The 19,958-nt window shown below is 31.1% G+C and overlaps 1 protein-coding gene across 4 annotated transcripts in view; it reads left to right on the forward strand.

The window, feature by feature from the left end:
* LOC140439581 (uncharacterized) overlaps positions 1-19,958 on the forward strand; it is a 345,093-nt gene that overhangs the window by 147,245 nt on the left and 177,890 nt on the right. The window contains exons 3-4 of one of the 4 annotated variants that reach the window (XM_072529581.1): positions 6,031-6,322; positions 8,693-10,318. The exons of 2 other annotated variants lie outside the window; for them this stretch is intronic. In XM_072529581.1, coding sequence (XP_072385682.1) covers positions 6,031-6,322; positions 8,693-10,208 — 1,808 coding nt within the window. In that variant the 3' untranslated portion in view covers positions 10,209-10,318. Of the gene's footprint in view, positions 1-6,030; positions 6,323-8,692; positions 10,319-19,958 lie in introns of those variants that run through there. One more of the 4 variants, XM_072529583.1, reaches the window with a different exon arrangement.

Consider the following 19,958-nt stretch of genomic DNA (forward strand, 5'->3'; position numbering starts at 1 on the left):
GAATTCTTTACTCTTCTATCGAGAATCTTATCGACATTTAGGCTTTTCAGATCAGAATATATACTTATATGTAAATTAAACGCCTTAATTAATAAACTACTTTACTTCAAATCCGTAACTATATGTAAACTAAACATTTTAAACTAACACATAACCCTATTTCACATTCGCAAATTATTAATTTCTGTAACTGTCATTTATTACGAGTAGGTCTATTTGGTTGCCTAATCACATGGCTCACTTAAATATATTTACAATATGATAATTATTAAAATAAAACTTTTTACACTTATTATATGCTAATTTCTTAAGAATACCCTTATATAAATAATTTTTATAAAATTCTTTAGTATATAACTTATTAAAATAACCAAATATTTTTTATATCTAACATTTTCTAGTGTGTAACTTATAAATTATTTTCTTTAAACACCAATTATCTCAATATATATATATATATATATATATATATATATATATATATATATATATATATAATATATATAAACGTTGTTTTCAGCGTAATTGCAAGTTGAATATTCACAGACTGTTGGTTAAAATTTCCACTGTATCAATAATCAATATCAATCAGTAATCAATCACTATTTTAACCTTTAACTACTTTCGCGACGCGCGTCAACACAAGAGAATTTATTTATTTTTTAAATACGCTTAGTTGTTTGTTATAAATATTGTTTATTAACATAATAATATTGAACATTTTGAGTAATCAGATCAGAATCAAAAAATTGTTTGAATCCAAACAGATATAATACTACTACTAAAATTTAAAAAATAACAGTAAAAATGATAAATATTTATTACATATACTCTAAGCTGTCATCTTTATTTTGACATTGTGTTCAAGTTACAACAGCAACAGATTGATCCTTGCAGAATGATCTGAGACAAATGCTGCATGCTGCATGTTATCACATGTTACCACAAGAAAAACACCTTCCTCGTACTTTTGTTGGTGGTTTGTCATTCTGTTGAGCTATTTGAGGCCGCTTTATGTGTTTAGAAACTTATGTTGGATCGCAAAGTATTTGTTTCAGCTCGTTCTGAAAGATGTGGTTTCATCAATGATATTGATAACGATCTTAAAAAAGTTTTATCTAAAGTTGGTTGGACTGTTGAAGTGAGCAAAATTATATAATAAAACAAAAAGAGAAATCAAACGATTTCTACCTGGCGAAACCGAATTCAAATTTTTACCACTGTGCTTTCTAAAACTTGCAAAGCAAACAGCTTGATAAATTACTCGGCAAGGGAATCTAAAATTGCATTCCACATGCCGTTCATCATGGTCAAAATTCGTAGTGAATTCAGTTTCTGGTACTCCAAACGGAGTAAAGTTATAAAACATAATGACGGTATTAGATTTTTGTTTCGATACAGGGCAGCGACAAGCCGCTTATACGTATTTTGACCTCTTTAGGTCTCCTCACAACGGTATAGCCACTGCTCTGAACCAAAACAAAAATCTTTCCCGTTCTAGACAATAGTTATCAAAATAACTATATACGGACATATATATATATATATATATATATATATATATATATATATATATATATATATATATATATATATATATATATATCTATATATATATATATATATATATATATATATCTATATATATATATATATATATATATATATATATATATATTGTTATGATTGTTTATTTTGAGTTCAAACTTAGTTTATTGAGTCAATAAAAAAATTATAACTTATCTGTTATCAAAAGTAAAATAATCCTTATATTACCTGTGTTCGATGGATTCAAAAGATTTTCTAGTTGTCTTTTATCGGGATAGAGAAGAAAGGATAATAATACAAATATATTATATTACAAAGATTTACGTTTCTTTATTTTATATGAACGAATAAAACAATTATTAAATTCTGTCGTTATCTTATCAATCAGCATACAAGAAAATAAATCAAATTATTATGATAATAAGATTATAAAGCTACATACATTTATATTACGTGAAAAACCAATTTTACTTAAAATTTTCTTTACTTGAAAAAAGAAACCACAAAACTTTAAACTTTTGATTAGCCTAACAAAACCTCAGTTCTTAAATTTGAATGCTAATGACCATGATGTCGAAACGATCCTTCACAGATATAAAATTCAATTGTACAAACACTTACAGTTTATTTTCTTCTTGAGTTGAATGTTGGAACATACCCAGAAAAGTCCAGTCTCCTCAAAGATGTGATCTCCCCTCTTTGGCACCTCGGCTCCTTCTTTACGTCTCTGCAAACCTCCTTCAGACTACACAAAAAACACCTGATTCACTTCTCCAAACTCCGCTACTTATTTATGACACCAGGACCTCCTTTTGTCAACTTGATGCCGTAAGAATACTTTCACATATACTTTATAAAAATGCCCACGGTAGATACAAGGACCTCTTTTAATCTACTTGTTATCTCCTTCTTCAAACTATTCACTTCTTTTCGTTACGCCGGTATCCAAACTCACGAACCACACCCTATCTTGAGACACACGACTGTTTCCTTTCGATGACCAAAATATGACTAACTTCTCCTCTCTCATGATCGACTCACCAAATTCCCATTTTAAAAACGACCGTCCAATCAAAAAGCTTAAATTGTGTTTATCATGATTTTGGAAAAGCCTAATTTCGGTTTCAGAGAAAACTAAATAGCTTACTTTAAAATTGTTTTTTTTTTCAATACATCATTTATACATATTTCAAAAGATTAAAATATGGTCATTTAATACTCGACTATACAAACAATGAAAAGATTATTAACTTGCAGGTAAAATGTCTTCTAATTCTAAACAAAGGTTTTTTGATAATTTTGTTTGCAACGGAAACAGGTCGTTTGCCAAACAAATTTCTATTCTTATCTACATTAAATCTTATCTTAAATTAATATATACATTTTTGTTTATAATGATTTCTTAAAATTTTATTCCGATGGATATTTTATTTATTTTTCTTTGGTTGGGAAAGAAAAAGTATGACAATATATATATATATATATATATATATATATATATATATATATATATATATATATATATATATATATATATATATATATATATATATAAGATTAAAATCCTTGTGGATTTTAAATGTTACAAGTGTAGCTTCCTGTTAAAACTCAAAAAGACATACCCTCTATTCAATTTTTATTAGGTAAAACATTTTTGGGATTTATTTTGTTTTATTTTTCCAACTATTAAAGTATTCTTTTTCGACAGATCTATTGCTAACTTATAACTGGTGTACCCGTTATCACAAGTTAGATTGCGGTTGTTTCCGTTCCATTTTTTAAGGCCAGATTTTTTGTAAGGCTTATCTAGTTGTTGCCCACGGTATACCTCGATACCGCTCACATAAAATATTTCTAAGACACACAGTACGATCGCTTTTATCCCATATTTAGCTGGCTTATTTGGAATATACTGTAAAAGCTGCATTACTCTCGAAAAGGAATAAGCATTTTGTCAATTGTCAGATGTTCACCGAATGTATAGCTGTTATAACAATTATCGGAAAAGCGATCGAGCATAAATCGTACCGGAGCAAGTTTGTCAGTAGCTTTTCTTTGAGCTCTTGTATCTTTAATATCGAACCTAAGAGCAATTAAGAGAAATAAAAATCGGTTGCAGCTCATGCAAGCTCTGAATATTTCTGAGCCCGTTCTATCAGTTGTCCACAATTCCAAAAAATGTGTCTGATCTCTTGTTTTTTAGGCTTAGTTAAAACCAAAAGTCCTATCATTGCCATAATTTCAGATTTGGTTGTATCTCTGGCGGTCTCTTTTGCGATTGTAATTCGGGCGTATATTTTCTATTTGCATTTTGGTATATACCATATTATTGTTATGTTATTATAAGTCTTGTAATTTATTGTTTTCATTTATTTATTAAAGGTTATATTTATAACACTTACAAATTTCTTAAAGTCTTTATTACTAATTTATTTACACGAACAATTATACAATTTATTGTAATACGGGCGTTACATTTTAAGCGCGGCGCGGTCTTCAAAAAAATTAACCAACTGTTTTTCTAAATAAAATGTCCCATATATATATATATATATATATATATATATATATATATATATAAAATGCCGTTATCTAGAAGGATCTGGCGATGAGTCGGTGACCTTCCACCCATTAGACGACAAGGTGACTCATAGACTGGTTTTTTGGCGAAGGGACTAGAGGTTTCTGCCGGCAGGTAAACAAGTCCCGCCGAAATTACTAGAACAGAAAAGATATTAGCAAATATGTTTACAGTTTTGAGTCATATGACACGTCATTATTTATCGTAACATTATTTTTAATGTCATAAGTAAACAGTTTAGTAGAAGCATTTGTCTGATTTGTAATACCGTTAGCGTACGCTTTGGGTCCAGCAGGTTCTTTTACAATATTTGATTTGCTAGTTTTAGTAAACTTAATTTTCAAATAATACTTATACCTTACCTTCATAGAAGTCTTCTGAACTTAGTTCATTTTCATTTTTGCTACAAGTTTCACTTGATTATCCATTCGGATCAGATCTGCGTTCTTTGTTAAAAATAACTTATTCTTCCGAAGTATCAGGATCTCTCTCAATTACTTTCTCGTCTTCTTCTCGAAATAATGCATCAGCGAATGCTTGGAGTTGATTATTAATAAGTGGATTGAGATAGCTAACTAAAATCTCATCCCTTGAAAAATAAAATTACAAATAAAATTTTTTATTTACAGGAAAAAAGTATTGTTTATAAAGAAAAATATATTTTTTGCCATAATGATTAAAAAACAATTGAAAGATTTACTTAATACACGCGTAGCGTATTTTGTACACCACAAACAGTTATAGTCTGGCAATAAAAAATGAATTAGTCAATCAAAATAACGCGCCGTAAGTGGTGAAATGTAGCCAAAATCACATATCCATTCATCCATCCATCACAAAATTCATCATTGGCTGCGAGGAAGAAAATATGTTTCTTTGCTCATCACTTTACATTGTATTAATAAAAAATAATACATTAGATCTAAATTGGCAAATCATTGGCACTGATATTCGTGGACTACAAAAAAGCATTCGATACCATAAGTCAGCAGAAAATGTTCAAAGCGTTGACAGAATGCCGAATAGACCATCGCTACACTAACATAATCAAATATATCTACCAAAATACCACAGCTAGCGGAAGACTATCTGAACAAGAAACAAATAAATTCTGTATATAGCTAGGTGTACGGTAAGCAGACACCGTCTCTCCAAAGTTATTAGAGCATACTTGTATGTAGTATACTTGTAACGAGAATGGTATCAACATAAATGGAGAGAAACTCAGTCATTTGTAATTTGCAGATGGCATCGTCCTTATAGCCGATCGTATGGATGATGCAATAATAATGTTTAAGAAATTATATCACGTTTCCTTGGAGGTTGAACTAAAGATTAATATGAACAAGACGTAAATAAGAATTAATCTGGTGCAAACTCGAAATCTTGCTGTTGATGGAAGGGATATTGTGCAGACTACATCGTATAAGTACTAAGGACATAAAATTGGGTTGGGAAGAGATAACCAGACATGTGAGCTCCCACGTCGTATAGAATTAGCCTGGGCAGTGTTTGGTAAATTAAACTATGTGTTTAAATCGGACCTATTCACATGCCTCAAAAGAAAAATCTTCGACCATATTTTATTCAGTTCAACTTTATATGTTCTGATAGAATCACTTCCGTTGATCCTGCAAAAGTAGAAACTTTTCACTTTTATTGAAATACCATATTATAGAAAAAATCGCTGAATCGGCGTTCATATTAATCTATTTTATTTCTATGGCATAGAATAAGGATATTGATCAATCAGGTGGACTAATGAGAACTCACTTTATATATTACATTATATTACATTATAAATAAATTCGCAATATACATTGATAACAGCGAAAGTACATGACCCTATTTTTATTTGATTATAATTGCATGTTTTTAAATTGAAATATTTTGTTTTCCAGAGCAGGTTGATTCTCCGATCAAGCAAGAAATATCATACTTAATCAACACCTCCCAATGTAGAATACCAAAAAGCAATCCATACAGCGAAGATATTATAAACTTTATTTCTACAGAAAAATACTATAAATGTTCAAATAAACCTTTGCTATCGTACATTAGTAAAACGAATGACGTTGTTACTCTACATTTGAACCACAGCGCACAAGGAGAATACAGTTTTTTCAACATAAAATGCTGCTATTCGAATATTACTCGAATTAATTATGAAAAATTGGTGGATGACCAAATCAAGTAAGTAAATTACATCTTTATGTTATCGCACCGTCTTCTTACTAAGGTGTGTCTTCTCGAAGTTGACTGGATAAATAGTCAAATATAGTCACTTGCGTTTCTTTGCTGAGCTCATCTTGATTACAATATCTTCTCTCCCTCAAATCACGCTATATTGAAAGTATTATAATGCAAGGACATGCAGGCTATGCCAAGGTATCTAAAACATTGAGTCAAAAGTCACAATTGGTTAGCTGCGGTTAGCAGGCCTGCGTCTGCTAGAGGGAGAGGAGGGAAATAGTGTTTGGAAACGCTCGGTTGCCAAATGCGCACTGTTGCCAGCTTGAACTGATGTCAAGCCTTCGATTTCAAGTTTATGTAGTAAAGTCAGATGTTACAGTGGTTTGTTTTAATTTTCTAAACATTATGGTTAATTTAGAATTTTAGCAAGATTATCTAACTTTAATTTAATGTTAAACTTATCTCGCGTCCCCCCTCTGACATGTCCTCATATAGAACCTGTGTTCTATACGGTATGGAGGTAGCCACTCTGACTAAAGCAATGATGAGAAAAGTAAGTTTTCGAGATGTATCTTTACAGAAGAATCCTAAGAGTATCTATATAGACAGAGTCATAAATGAAGAAGTCTTGCGGAGACTTTCAAAAGAAACATAATTGAATATAAAGATAGAAAACTACAATATCTTGGTCACGCGATGAGAGGAAGAAAATACCAGCTTCTGTAGAATATCATGCAAGGGAAGATTTTAGAAACGCGTAGCATTAGAAGGCGACTAATTTCATGGCTGCTCAATCTCAGTGAGATGTTTATTGCTAGTCTAACCAACTTTCTAGAGCAACTGTAAATAGAATACAAGTTGTCATGATGATCGCTAACCTTCGAAAGAAGATAATACCGTAAGAAGAAGTGATGTTATAACTCATTTTAATAATTCCTATTTTAACCCTATTTTTATCATCTTAGCTGTAATTTCATCAAGATAGAGTATTACTATTTCTCCACACGTTTGGTACCATCCTACTAAATGATTTATAAGTATAATTCTAGTTACGGCTAGTTTTTTTTTATAGAAGCCGTCTATTATTGATAGATCCTACTGCAGCTAGTTGACTTATTGTACTGTAATGTATATCCATTCCAGAATTCTGAAACCCTGTACGAACTTGTATAGGTCTACTAGAGGATGGGTACCATGTTTTTTGGGGCACTTTAGAGTCTCCAAAAAGTGTTTCCGTTTGCGATCTAGTGCCTCGCAATATTGCAAGATATGGTTGACAGTTTCAGAATCTCTTAATCTTAATATCGTAAGTTTTTACGAAACAGTCCCATTGTGTGCATGTGACCTTTGACTTTGGTCAGATCTAGTAAGGTAGACTGTTATAAGCTACATTATACAATGAGCTGATTCCTGCATATTTTCCGCAGTATTTCAGCCCTATTAGCGCATGCCCGTCAAATATACATATTTCCCATGTGCTTGACTGGGTATGTTTACCCAGAGTCGTGGCTAGTACTGGCAGTCAAAAGTAACAGTACTGAAATGGCTGAATAGTAAGCTTAAACACAAGGACAATACCAGTTTTAGTATCAGCTAGTATCCTATTGTCTGCAATCATGAGTAGTGCGACATATGCCATGTGATATAAAATATATATCCTAGTAATATTGAGATCAATATAACGATTTAATAATACTTTAATAAATTAAATAGTTGTTTATCAAATTTTATTACAACAACTAGAAACTACGGCACATATTGTGTAACATGCGTGTCGATTATAAAAACATATTCGTTGCAGCAAAGCACAACCTTGCAAGCTCGACATTTTAATGTCAACAATAGTTGTTCCAGTAACGAAGTGATTCGTCACAGGCTGATATAACATAAAAAGTAGCTAACAAGATAAATAATAGGTCGTTAGCCAATCGTTAATTGTAATTCAAGATGTAAGCACTGGTAACTAGAATCGTCAGATAAGTAATATCATCCAGTAAATGTATCCAGTGTAAATAGTAGTAAATACATATGTAGAAACAATTTCATGTATATTTACCAATTCTCTCCCGAGGTCAAGATGTAGTTGCGTAAGAAATATCGCCTATCAATTTTCACATTAAAACTAGTATCTTATCTAAGGGAAGTAAAAAAGTAGTAACTGGGTGCCCGTCTCCAAAGTTCTTAAAACCAAGAATCCAAAAAAAGAGATCGATTACCTTATAAGTATATTCTCCTATATTGAATAATATATTGGTTTATATCATTCATAGTACTTTTTCATTAAATTTCTAATTGCTGTCTTGTTGAATCTGCTTAAAATAATTTATGTCACAAAAACGATATTTATTGTTTTTTTTTTTTTTGTTTTAGACTGTCCGATTGTATTCCCTTCGAAGACTCAGTAGAAATACATTTTCCGTACATCAATGTCAAATGTTCAACAGTTTTTAGTAATGTATACAGCAATGTTCACGCTACCACTTTTCCAGTCTCTAAAAAATCTAAAAAGGCAGTCGGGAAACCAATATTCAGTATTATGTTGCTAGGAATAGACAGCATGTCAAAATCTAATATAGAACGCTCTATGCCAGAAACCTACAAATGGGCCGAGAAAAACATGATTAATCTCAAGGGTTATAACAAGATCGGCGACAACACTTTTCCTAACTTGATGGCTATACTCACTGGATATAATATGGATCAGTTAAGTACTTTTTGTAACCGAACCATGAAATTAAACCATTGTAGGTTTATCTGGGACAAATTTAAAGAATCTCAATACGTAACAGCCTATGCAGAAGACGAATGCCAAATTAACACTTATCATTTTGACCGTCCAGGGTTTTTAGAAGAACCAACAGATTATTATTATCGTCCTTATTTTTTAGCAGCAGAAAGTTTGAGTGTTGTAATGAGAAAAGATATGACCTACTGTACTGGTCCAGAAACTTCTGGAGAAAGAATACTAAATTCAGCTAAAGACTTTGCTGTTACATTTAAGGGAGTTCCATCGTTTGGACTCTTTTGGAGTAACAGTTACAGCCACGATGATATTAATATGCCCAGGGTTATGGATAAGTCATTGCTACAACTGTTGTCTAATAATGAATTTATTAGTGCTTTAAACAATACAATTTTAATATTTTTTAGTGATCATGGTTTCAGATTTGGTGATATTAGATATACTCATACCGGATGGGTGGAAGAACGACTTCCTTTTATGTATTTTAGATTTCCAGATCTTTTCAAGCGGACATACACAGAAGAATACAATAATTTACTAAGCAACACTAATCGGTTAACTTCGCCCTATGATGTCCACAATACACTACAATACATATTGAATATCGCCAATCATTCTTACGTACCATTGTGGAGCGAGGGATGTCCAAAATGCCAGACTTTATTTGATCAAATTCCTGAAAACAGGACATGCAAGGATGCGGGAATCGGCCAACATTGGTGTACTTGCAAAGGTCATACATACATAAACCCAACCCACCCCAAAGTAACGGAAGTATCAAAATTTGTTGTAAACAAAATTAATAACATTCTACACACAACTGATGGTGGTTCCTTATGCGCAGATTATACTTTAACTAAAGTAATGACTTCGGGGGTGTCTGAACCGTATTGGAACGAAGGCCATAAATACGTCCACTTCTTTTTAGTAATGGTGCAAACGAGTCCTAAGGCTAGTTTTGAAGCTACCGTTGAAGCTGCCTACGACGGTGTAGATAAGAGTTTTAAGCTCTTAGGTGATATTAGTCGAATAGACAGATACGAACCTGTTACAGGTTGTATTAAAAATGATGGTCATTTAAAAAAATACTGCTACTGTAATGGATCAGACAAATTTGTAAAAATGTTTCGTATATTTAGGTAGCACTGAATTATACTTATGTAGGATTTAAAATAGATTTTGATATATATATATATATATATATATATATATATATATATATATATATATATATATATATATATATATATATATGTATACAGTTGTGATAGAAAGGTTAATTTCTTTTGTTTGATTTGTGTAATATTGTGCCATATTAGTAAATATATATTACACTGTCTTCTACATAGACCAGGGAAATAAGCAAAAACAGTACCCTGTTTGTGACACTAAACCAGTCAAGCAAACTACGAATGTACTTTATGTTACTTAGAAAGTGGCAAAATAAGAAATTTCGGTTTTTTATAAATATTTACAACTTTTTTAAAAACAAATTTCAATCGTCATATTACAGGATGTGTTGGGTCTTGTAGTGATTAAAATATGACCAAAATTTCAAAGCTATTGGTCAAATTGTTTACAAAGTTTTGTATTTGTTTAGCCCAAATTAAATTTTTTTGCAACAATATAAGTCAGAAAATGCTGAAGTTACAGTAATTCTAAGGAAAGTTTATTCTATTAACAATATTTAAAAAATAAAGAAAAATGATTATAAATATTGCAATATTTTTCTTATAAAGAATTAGAATAACTTTTTAACCATTGCCTGCAAGAAAATTATTTTTACATATTTAGAAAGCCTGAATTTTTTTACAAATTTAAAAAAAAAAGTTGACTTTTAAATTTAGTCCCTTTTTTTAATTTATAGCAGCTTTGTTTATAACAACTAAGAGATCTCATAAGGATCATCTGAAAGCACATACTTTAGAGTATTATTATGCAAAATTCGAAAAAGATTGCAGTTTAATGGAATCATCCACAAAGCTTCAAAAATGTGGTCCTCAAAATCGGCCGGCTTTGAAACTGGCGGGAGCAATGGAGGGGGAAGGAGCTGTTAACTGTATCTCTGGTTCTTGTTTACGGATTTCGACGTTTATCTTTTAATTTGTATAATGTTTGTATGTAATCTTTGCGTACAATATGAATATGTGTTGTTTAAATAATTAAATTGGTAAATAAACCATCTAATTTGTTTTTAAACAATTTTGTTTTCAGTTTTTATTTTTTTCTTATTAATATTTGAGGTAAATTTTATTGTAAAACAAATATTTATAATTAATATATACTTCTTTAATAAACTTCGTAATTAATTTATTTATAATAGATTTAAAAAAAAACGAATTACCCTATTGAACTATTTCTAAAAATAATATTGGTTTATGTAATGCCTTGAAAATAAATAATCCCAAATAAACTAGGTTTTACTTCTGCTAGGCGGGTGCCTTTTGTCGAAAAAGGTGGATTTCATACCCACATGCTGAAACTTGTTTTAATCGATATAATTATGAAAAGTTTACCGAAAATTTTCCATGGCAAACTATTTATGTATAAGAATTTTTAAACGAATTATAAAAAATTGCTCCTTTTTCTAATAATTTGCGTTATTTCAAGGTGATAGTTATTCTCATGATTTTTATGTAAAACGCTTACTTTAAGGGTAAATTCCAAATAAACAAATAAAAAGCCAATTTTAGCGTTTTCGAGGCTATTTTTTAATAGGTTGGACATCAGATGTAAAAAAACAAAAAATACAAGATGAAAGCTTAAGTCAAGTCATTTAAAATTGCTTAATTTTATATATACGAATAAACACAATCGAATCGATATACGAAAGATACACAAGAATAACTTTCCTCTTAGAATAACTCAAATTATTAAAAAAAAAGTAGTTTTGAAGAAAAAAACATTTTTTTATAAATTATTTAAAAAGTGTATAAATAAATAATATTAAATAATTAAATAGATTGCCGTGGAACATTTTTCATCGAGATAATTTTGCCATTGAGATTTCCCTTGCCATCAATTTTTTTTGAGATTTTTTATTTTTAAACAATATGTAGAAATAATTGAATAAGATAATTGGTTTTTTTTTATAAAGTCTATTAAAAATAAATTATGTTAATCATAAACATTTATGTTTTACAATAAAAATAATCTCAAATATTACTAAAAAAAACTGAAAAAAAAACGTTAAAACAAATTAGATGGTTTATTTAACAATTAGTTATTTAAATAATACATACTCGTAATGTACGCAAAAAGTATATACAAATTAAAAAAAGAAACGTCGAAATTCATAAATAAGAACTAAATAAATTTTAAATATACAGTTAACAGAACATTTTTCAAGCTTTGTGAACGATTCCATTAAAATGCAATCTTTTTCGAATTTTACGCTTTAAAATTTTAAAGCATGTTCTTTTAGATGATCCTAATAAGATCTCTTAGTTGTTATAAACAGAGCTACTATCAGTTTTTATTGAGTTTATAATCAAAGCATCGACTGTTTTTGCAAAATTAGTTTGCAATATTTAAAATTATTTTTCTTTATTTTTTTTTTAATAATATTAACAATAAGCCTTCTTTTTTCAGGAGCTACTGGTATAATTTCTATAACTACATAACTTTCTGACATATTGTTGCAAAAAAAAGTTTGGAATAAACAAATTAAATAACTTTTACACTTTTTGACAGATCGATTTGATATTTTGATCATGCTTTAAGCACCACAAGACCCAACATTATATGTAATATAATGGTTATAAGTGTATTTCTAAAAAAGTTATTAACATTTATAACAAACCAAAATGTACGACTAATTTGCAACTTTCTAAGCAACAAGTAAGGATAGAAACATTTAAAAAAGCACCATTGGGAAGGTTTTTTATTTGATTTATAAGTTTCTTATTCTCAAATCTGTTTCTAATGCTTCACTTTTTGCTGATTTGCCGAAAACAGCGAAAATTTACCGTTTTTGACATTAATTTGTTAATAACTAAGTTCAAAAATTCTACTACAGGAAACATATAGGTTTTGTTATAGAGGTCTATACTACTCAAAACTACTGTCTTTTGTCTAGCCGGACGAATTTCACAAGAAAAGCTTATTTTCCTGGGCTAATATTTATATAGACTTTTGAAACTTTTATACTATTTTTATGAATTATTTTCACCAGTCTCATTTCCTCTCAGTTTTATTAGAGTTAAGCAAAACTATGTCAACCTTTCTTTACATGTCGATCTCAACATAAAATTATGAGTAGGTAATCCAGTTAAACAAAGAACACAACATGCTTATTTTTGTATGAGATACTTTATGTTTTCGATTGTTCTGTCGTTGAATACGTTTTTTCTATATTTGGAATATTTTATAGACGTTTCAGCAAATTCTCATTTTTCATTTTTAATACTTTGAAAAGTAAGACTGTTCGTCCTTTGCAGTAATCCAGATGTACAAGGATATACTTTGACTTTCACTTTACTAGTTATTTTTTTAACATGAAAATCAAAAACACGCATACGGTGAGTATGAAAGACAGTTTGAATGTTCGTAATGTATTGAGCTATCCAGACAGGTATTATGTGTGAATATTAATCCTGTGCATGTGTGTGAAGATATTTCTGTGCAAAGCATAACTTAAATACCGTCAAATGAGTGTCGTTTAAAAAACATTATAAAATACTCGTCGACATACCTCTGTTATATTGAGGCAAAAACATGACTATCTTTAAAGCTCCAATCCTAATTTTTCCATGCCAAAATTCCGGAAAATACCCCAATGCAAGTCAATACCCTACTATCAATGCCGGCATTGTAATAGTAGTCCCCTGGTCATCATTTTACAAGTGTTAATAAATCCGCCGGATTGGCTCTTCTTTGTTTTTTGGTTTTGACCAAAAAATCAGTGGATGGTGCTGGTGAGGATAAATCGATTGGTATGCCTACAGTAGAATTTAAGAAACATACACCATTAGTGTTTGTTTGGAAATTGCTCTTAGTAAGTTTTATTTGGTGTATTTTCATGCAATGAGCTGTTTAACTGATAAAGAATTGGTTCCTTGGAACTAAAGCATAGCACGTTGGAAGGAAGTTGACTGCGTCGCCTCATTTATTTAGACTTCTGTGCCTTCCTTATTTTTTAGTAGTGTATGAAGCATGACAAATAAAATATAACTAAATTAAAAATAAAACTAAAATAAAATAAATTAGGAAAGTTAGAGAAAATCCGTCATAGAAAATAAACGGTAGTAATATATATATATATATATATATATATATATATATATATATATATATATATATATATATATATATGTATATGTATATATACAGTGGGCGATCAACATATTAGAGCCATCTCATAAAATTTTAATTTTTTTTATTAATGGTATGTAATTGAGCTGTTAAACATATTTTTGTGCTTAATTCTATTTGACTGTCATTTAGAACAAATATTAAAAAAGAAACGATTTTTTGTTTTTTTTTTAGCCCTTTTTCTATCCGAATTGTCGAATAAAGGCCTCTCCCATTTCTCGCCATTCATACCTGTTGTGTTCTAGGCGTTTCCACATTGGTCCTGCGACTCTTTTGATATCGTCGCTCCAGCGCATTTGAGGTCTTCCTCTTGGTCTCTTCGCATCGTACGGTCGCCAGTTTCCGACTTCTTTGTTCCATCTACCATCTTCGAGACGTTCGTTGTGTCCAGCCCATTTCCATTTTAATTTAGCTGCTTGTTTCGCGGCGTCCTTTATTTTTGTTTTGTTCCGGATTGCTTCGTTGGTTTGCCGATCTATTAGTGAGATACCAAGCATCTGTCGTTCCATGGCTCGCTGAGTTTTTCGAATCTTGTCCATGTTCTTTTTTGTGAATGTTCAGGTTTGAGCTCCGTAAGTGAGAACGGGAAGGATACAAGAATCGAACACTTTGGTTCGAAGGTTTTGGGGTATCTTTTTGTCTTTCAGTATGTATGAGAGTTTTCCAAATGCGGCCCATCCCATTCTTACTAGTCTGCTTATTTCGGTAGTTTGGTTTTCTTTGTTTACCATGATATTCTGACCCAGATATATGTATTCTTCTACATGTTCCACTTTTGTTCCTTGGATGGTTATCGTCGGTTGATCATCTTTATTCGACATTAGCTTAGTTTTACTCAGATTCATTTTCAGTCCTTTTTTTATGGATTCCGTATGAAGCTCATCGATCATCGTCTTCAGTTCTTTCCAGCTGTCGGCTATTAGTACTACGTCATCTGCATATCTTAGATGGTTTAAATACTTTCCGTTTATCGACAGTCCCTTCGTTTCCCAATTTAGTGATTTAAAGATGTCTTCAAGTGCGGCAGTAAATAGTTTTGGAGATATGGTGTCTCCCTGTCTTACTCCTCGGTTGATTTTTATTGGCCTCGTTTTCATTCCGTTATCCATCGTGACTACCATTTCAGCGTGTTGGTATATATTATGTATTAATATCCTATATCTAGAATATATTCTGCTGTTGACCAGTGCTTCCTCAATAGCCCATAATTCTATGCTGTCAAAAGCTTTCTCGTAGTCTATAAATGCTAAACAGATTGGTAAATTGTATTCGTTAACTTTTTCTATTAGGACCTTTAGTGTGTAAAGATGGTCACATGTACTGAACCCTTTTCTAAATCCGGCTTGCTCTACAGGTTGATATACATCGAACTTTGTTGTCAATCTATTTGTAATTATTTTTGTGAATGTTTTATAAAGTTGTGATAGTAGTGATATTGGACGATAATTTTTCAGATCTGTATTGTCCCCTTTTTTGTGTATTAATATTGTGTTAGCAGTATTCCATTCCCTTGGTATGTTTCCTTCAAATAGGCATTTATTAAAAAGTATTTTTAGGTACCTGATGACTTCTTCTCCTCCTTCTTTCAACATTTCTGCCAGAATTCCATCACTACCCGGTGCTTTATTTCTTTTCAATTCTTTAATTGCATTTTCTATTTCTACTTCGCTTATTTCGGGCATTACTTCAGAATTTACGTTTGTTATTTGTCTTTTCAGATTTTGCTTTGAAGAGTCGGGGGGATCGTTTCTTGAGCGGTATAACTCAGTATAGAAGTTTTAAACTATGTTTGATATCTGAGCTTTGCTTGTTTCTAGTTGGCCTTGTTGATTTTTCATAGTTATAATATTTTTCCTTCCTAATTTCGGTTTGGTATATTTCAGACTTTGATTTTTCTCTATCACTCTTTCTACATGTTCTTGTGGATGTTTTTTCATATCGTCTTTTATCTGTTTTCGTATGGCTCGATTAAGTTCTTTGTATTCTGTGGTATTTCTTTTGTTTAGTGACAGGAGCTCTTTTCGTTGTTTCAGCATATTCTTCGATTCTGCACTTATTTTGGATTTTTTGTTGTTATGGCGGGTTGCTACTTCTGAGCTAGCATTCAATAGTTCTTTTGTTATAACTGAGTTAATTTTATTAACGCTGAGTTGTTCTAGATTCAGTGCTTGGGCGGTTTTTAATTTGCTAGCATATTTTTCTTTATCGACTTTTAGCTTTTCTGTGTCTATTTGTATCGTGTTATTAAAGTTAATTCTACGTTTGCTATACTTAATCCTTAGTTTAGCTCTAACCATTCTGTGATCACTACCCAGAGAGACATTATTTATTACTGTTACATCTTCTACGATACCTTTCTTGTTACACATGATGTAATCGATTTCGTTCCTTGTTTTTCCGTCTGGTGATAACCACGTCCACTTTCTTTGCGGTTTTTTCTTATAAAATGTGTTCATTACGAAATATTTGTTGCTATGTAGGAAGTTAACCAGGGTTTCTCCTCTCTCATTTCTAACACCATAGCCGAATTCACCAATATAGTTTTCGCTTTCTTCTAGTCGTTGTCCAATCTTAGCGTTGAAATCTCTATGAATTTCTGACAATTTTGTGGAATTGTTCCACTCCTGTGCCATACTGCTATTAAGCGCTCGAGCAATTGACGCTTTGTGGTTATAATTTCATTAGAAATTTCTTTCTTCATGAGCTTCCAAAGATTTTCTATTGGATCCAGATCTAGCGAATTGCCAGGCTAGTCGAGCACCTTTATCTGATTGTCAGCAAGGAATTTTGTAACACTTTTTGACAAGACGCCGAGTCATGCATTATTCGAGAACCACTCCTGGACCTGGGAAAGCATTTTTGTTTGCAGTACTCTCAAGTACTGGTCCTGCCGCATTGTACCTTCGACAATGTAGAGTCTACCAGTTCCTTGACTGCTTATAATAGACCACACCATTATGCTCAGGGGGTGGTTTACCGTCCTTACAATACAATCACTGTATTTTACATGGAAGCTTTGTATTTTTCTCCAGGTCTTCTTCTCACAAATTCAGGTCTATCCATGAAGATCTGCATGGTAGATTCGTTCGAAAAACAAACCTGGAATATTATTATTATTTTAGAATCGTAGACAAATTAATCAACTCTGAACTACATAAAAGGAAAACAATGTTAAGTAATGTTATTTACCTGATTTCAATCATCAATGATCTCCAATCTTTATGATCCTTAGCCCATTGAAGCCTTTTTTTCTTCATGGCTGGTGTGAGTAGCGGCTTTTTTGCAGGGCGACAGGTTGAAAACTACAGATCTTTTATTCGCTGACGAGCTGTCGTTGGTGAAATATTGGTGCCAGAGTCCTGCATCTTTTTGGTTAAGAGTCAAGTCCAAATTTTCGTCAAGTTTTTTATTCATACAGTCCACAGTTGCCCTTGAAACTTTAGAAATTAATGCTATTTTTCTGTTGGAGGTATTAGTGTTCAATAACAAAGTTTTTATTTCCGCTATTTTCCTTGGTGAAATGTCTTTGGCTTTTCCCTTGATGTTCTGGTACCACTGGTGTAAAGAACATGCAATGTTTGCTAAATTCACAAAAAAAAGTAGTATAAAACTGTCAGAATATCACTAGAGAGCAATGGAAACTATTTATTATAACTCGTAAACACCAAGAATGCAAAATAATATGCACACGAGTTGCCACCTAGGCTGGATAGCACTGACAAACAATGGCATCTAAATCACGTATTGTCACGCCCGCTGTTTTGCCACTGTTGCCAAACTATTTATTGTACTTCCATAAAGTGTTCATAAAGATAATCAAATGGAAACAAACGCATTAATATATTATACAACTGAATTATATACTCTTTTTGTAAAAGAAATTGAATTTTACAAGATGGCTCTAATATTTGATTACCCATTGTATATATATATATATATATATATGTATATATATATATATATATATATATACATATATATATATATATATATATATATATATATATATATATATATATATTATAACTGAAATGGGGAAAGAAAACGAACTGAAGACTAGTGAAATAAAAAGTATGGACTGAAATGATCTCTAAGAAGCCTATATACTTACAAATAATTTGCCCTTTTAGTTATATATTTGTGCCTTTCCATATCTTTATAGTAAATATTCTTTTGTGTAGTTAATGGCAATGCTTGTTTCATTTTTCGGCCGTTGTGTTCATCATATATGATGTTTGACTAAAATGTAAAGTGTGCTGATACACAAACGTTATTGCCATTACCATTTTATTCGAAACTAGTTCCAAATGCATTGATTTTGATTTGTGTAAAAGCGGATGCAGGCTACTGATGGATATTATGATCTGTAAACTGCTTTATAAACGCTGCATAAATACTATTGATTATTTTTATGAAATACGAAGCATAGATCTATCATCGATAAATTTTTCCTAGTTTTTTTTTTTCATAATAGAGAGCTAACAGACGATATTTTTAAGGTTATAATGAGAATTTATAGAAATATATTGTACTTATTAATAAAAACCAACCGCAGGTTATTACCAGTAAGATAGAGTAATTTGATAAGAATCTTAAAAAATCGCGCCACGTTTATTTAACACCTTTATAAAAACTGAGTTTATCTCGATAAAAGACGGAAACTGCATACGAAAGGCACTCTTTGCCTTTAAAACGCATCATGATTTTTGTCGATAGGACACTTGGATCAAAAGATATTGAATTTTTACCGTCGAGCTGATACAAATTGTATTGAACATTGATTTCGCGAGCGTAACTTTTAAAATCGACGGTCGCTTCAAGCGTTGTTTTTGAGAGAATGGTTCATTTTACTCAAAAAGTGATAATAAACATTTTTGTTTAAAATTATATCAGCTACATTTTTGATTTGAAATATTTTTTTCTGCGACGTACAGATTCTTGGTAAATCGATTTTTTGCGCTTTTACCCCCTATGAGGGGAGTTTTAGAGGGAAGCCCGGGGATAAAAGTGGTAAACTTATTTGCATCTTTTTTAGTTCCTAAAATTAATATTCTCAGCAAAATTCAGCTTGTTCGTATGATTTTTTGGTGTCAACTCTCTGACGATTGGACTATATGTATTTAAAATGTGCTATTCTTAGACAAAATTGTCCAGGAAGACATTTTAAACTTAAGTACTTAAAACACCATTTTACACTGTGTATTTAAAAATATGTAATAAAAAGTTCAAATTATGAGTATTTTTTTTCATATAACTAAAAATGAAAAAGTTTCCTACATGGTGCCTTATTGGACACACTGTATAATCTTACCCTGAGTTTCTGAGACTTCTAAGTTTTCTTTCTGATTTTTTGAAGCCTTTCTGAATTTTCAGCTTTCCAATTAAGTGAATTATTTGGTCCTCCTATATATTCTTGGGTCTTTGTCCATCTTGTATTCAAGTCGACGACCCTGTGGCTCAAATGGTTGTCCCATCCATTCTAGCCCTTGTACTTTAATAAATTTGAAGATATTTTCTCATTTCAAGGTTTACCCTTATTCGTGATGCATCAAATTTTAAAATTCACCATTACCTAGATTT

This window comes from Diabrotica undecimpunctata, chromosome 4 (genome assembly GCF_040954645.1).
Source record: "Diabrotica undecimpunctata isolate CICGRU chromosome 4, icDiaUnde3, whole genome shotgun sequence".
Taxonomy (NCBI): domain Eukaryota; kingdom Metazoa; phylum Arthropoda; class Insecta; order Coleoptera; family Chrysomelidae; genus Diabrotica; species Diabrotica undecimpunctata.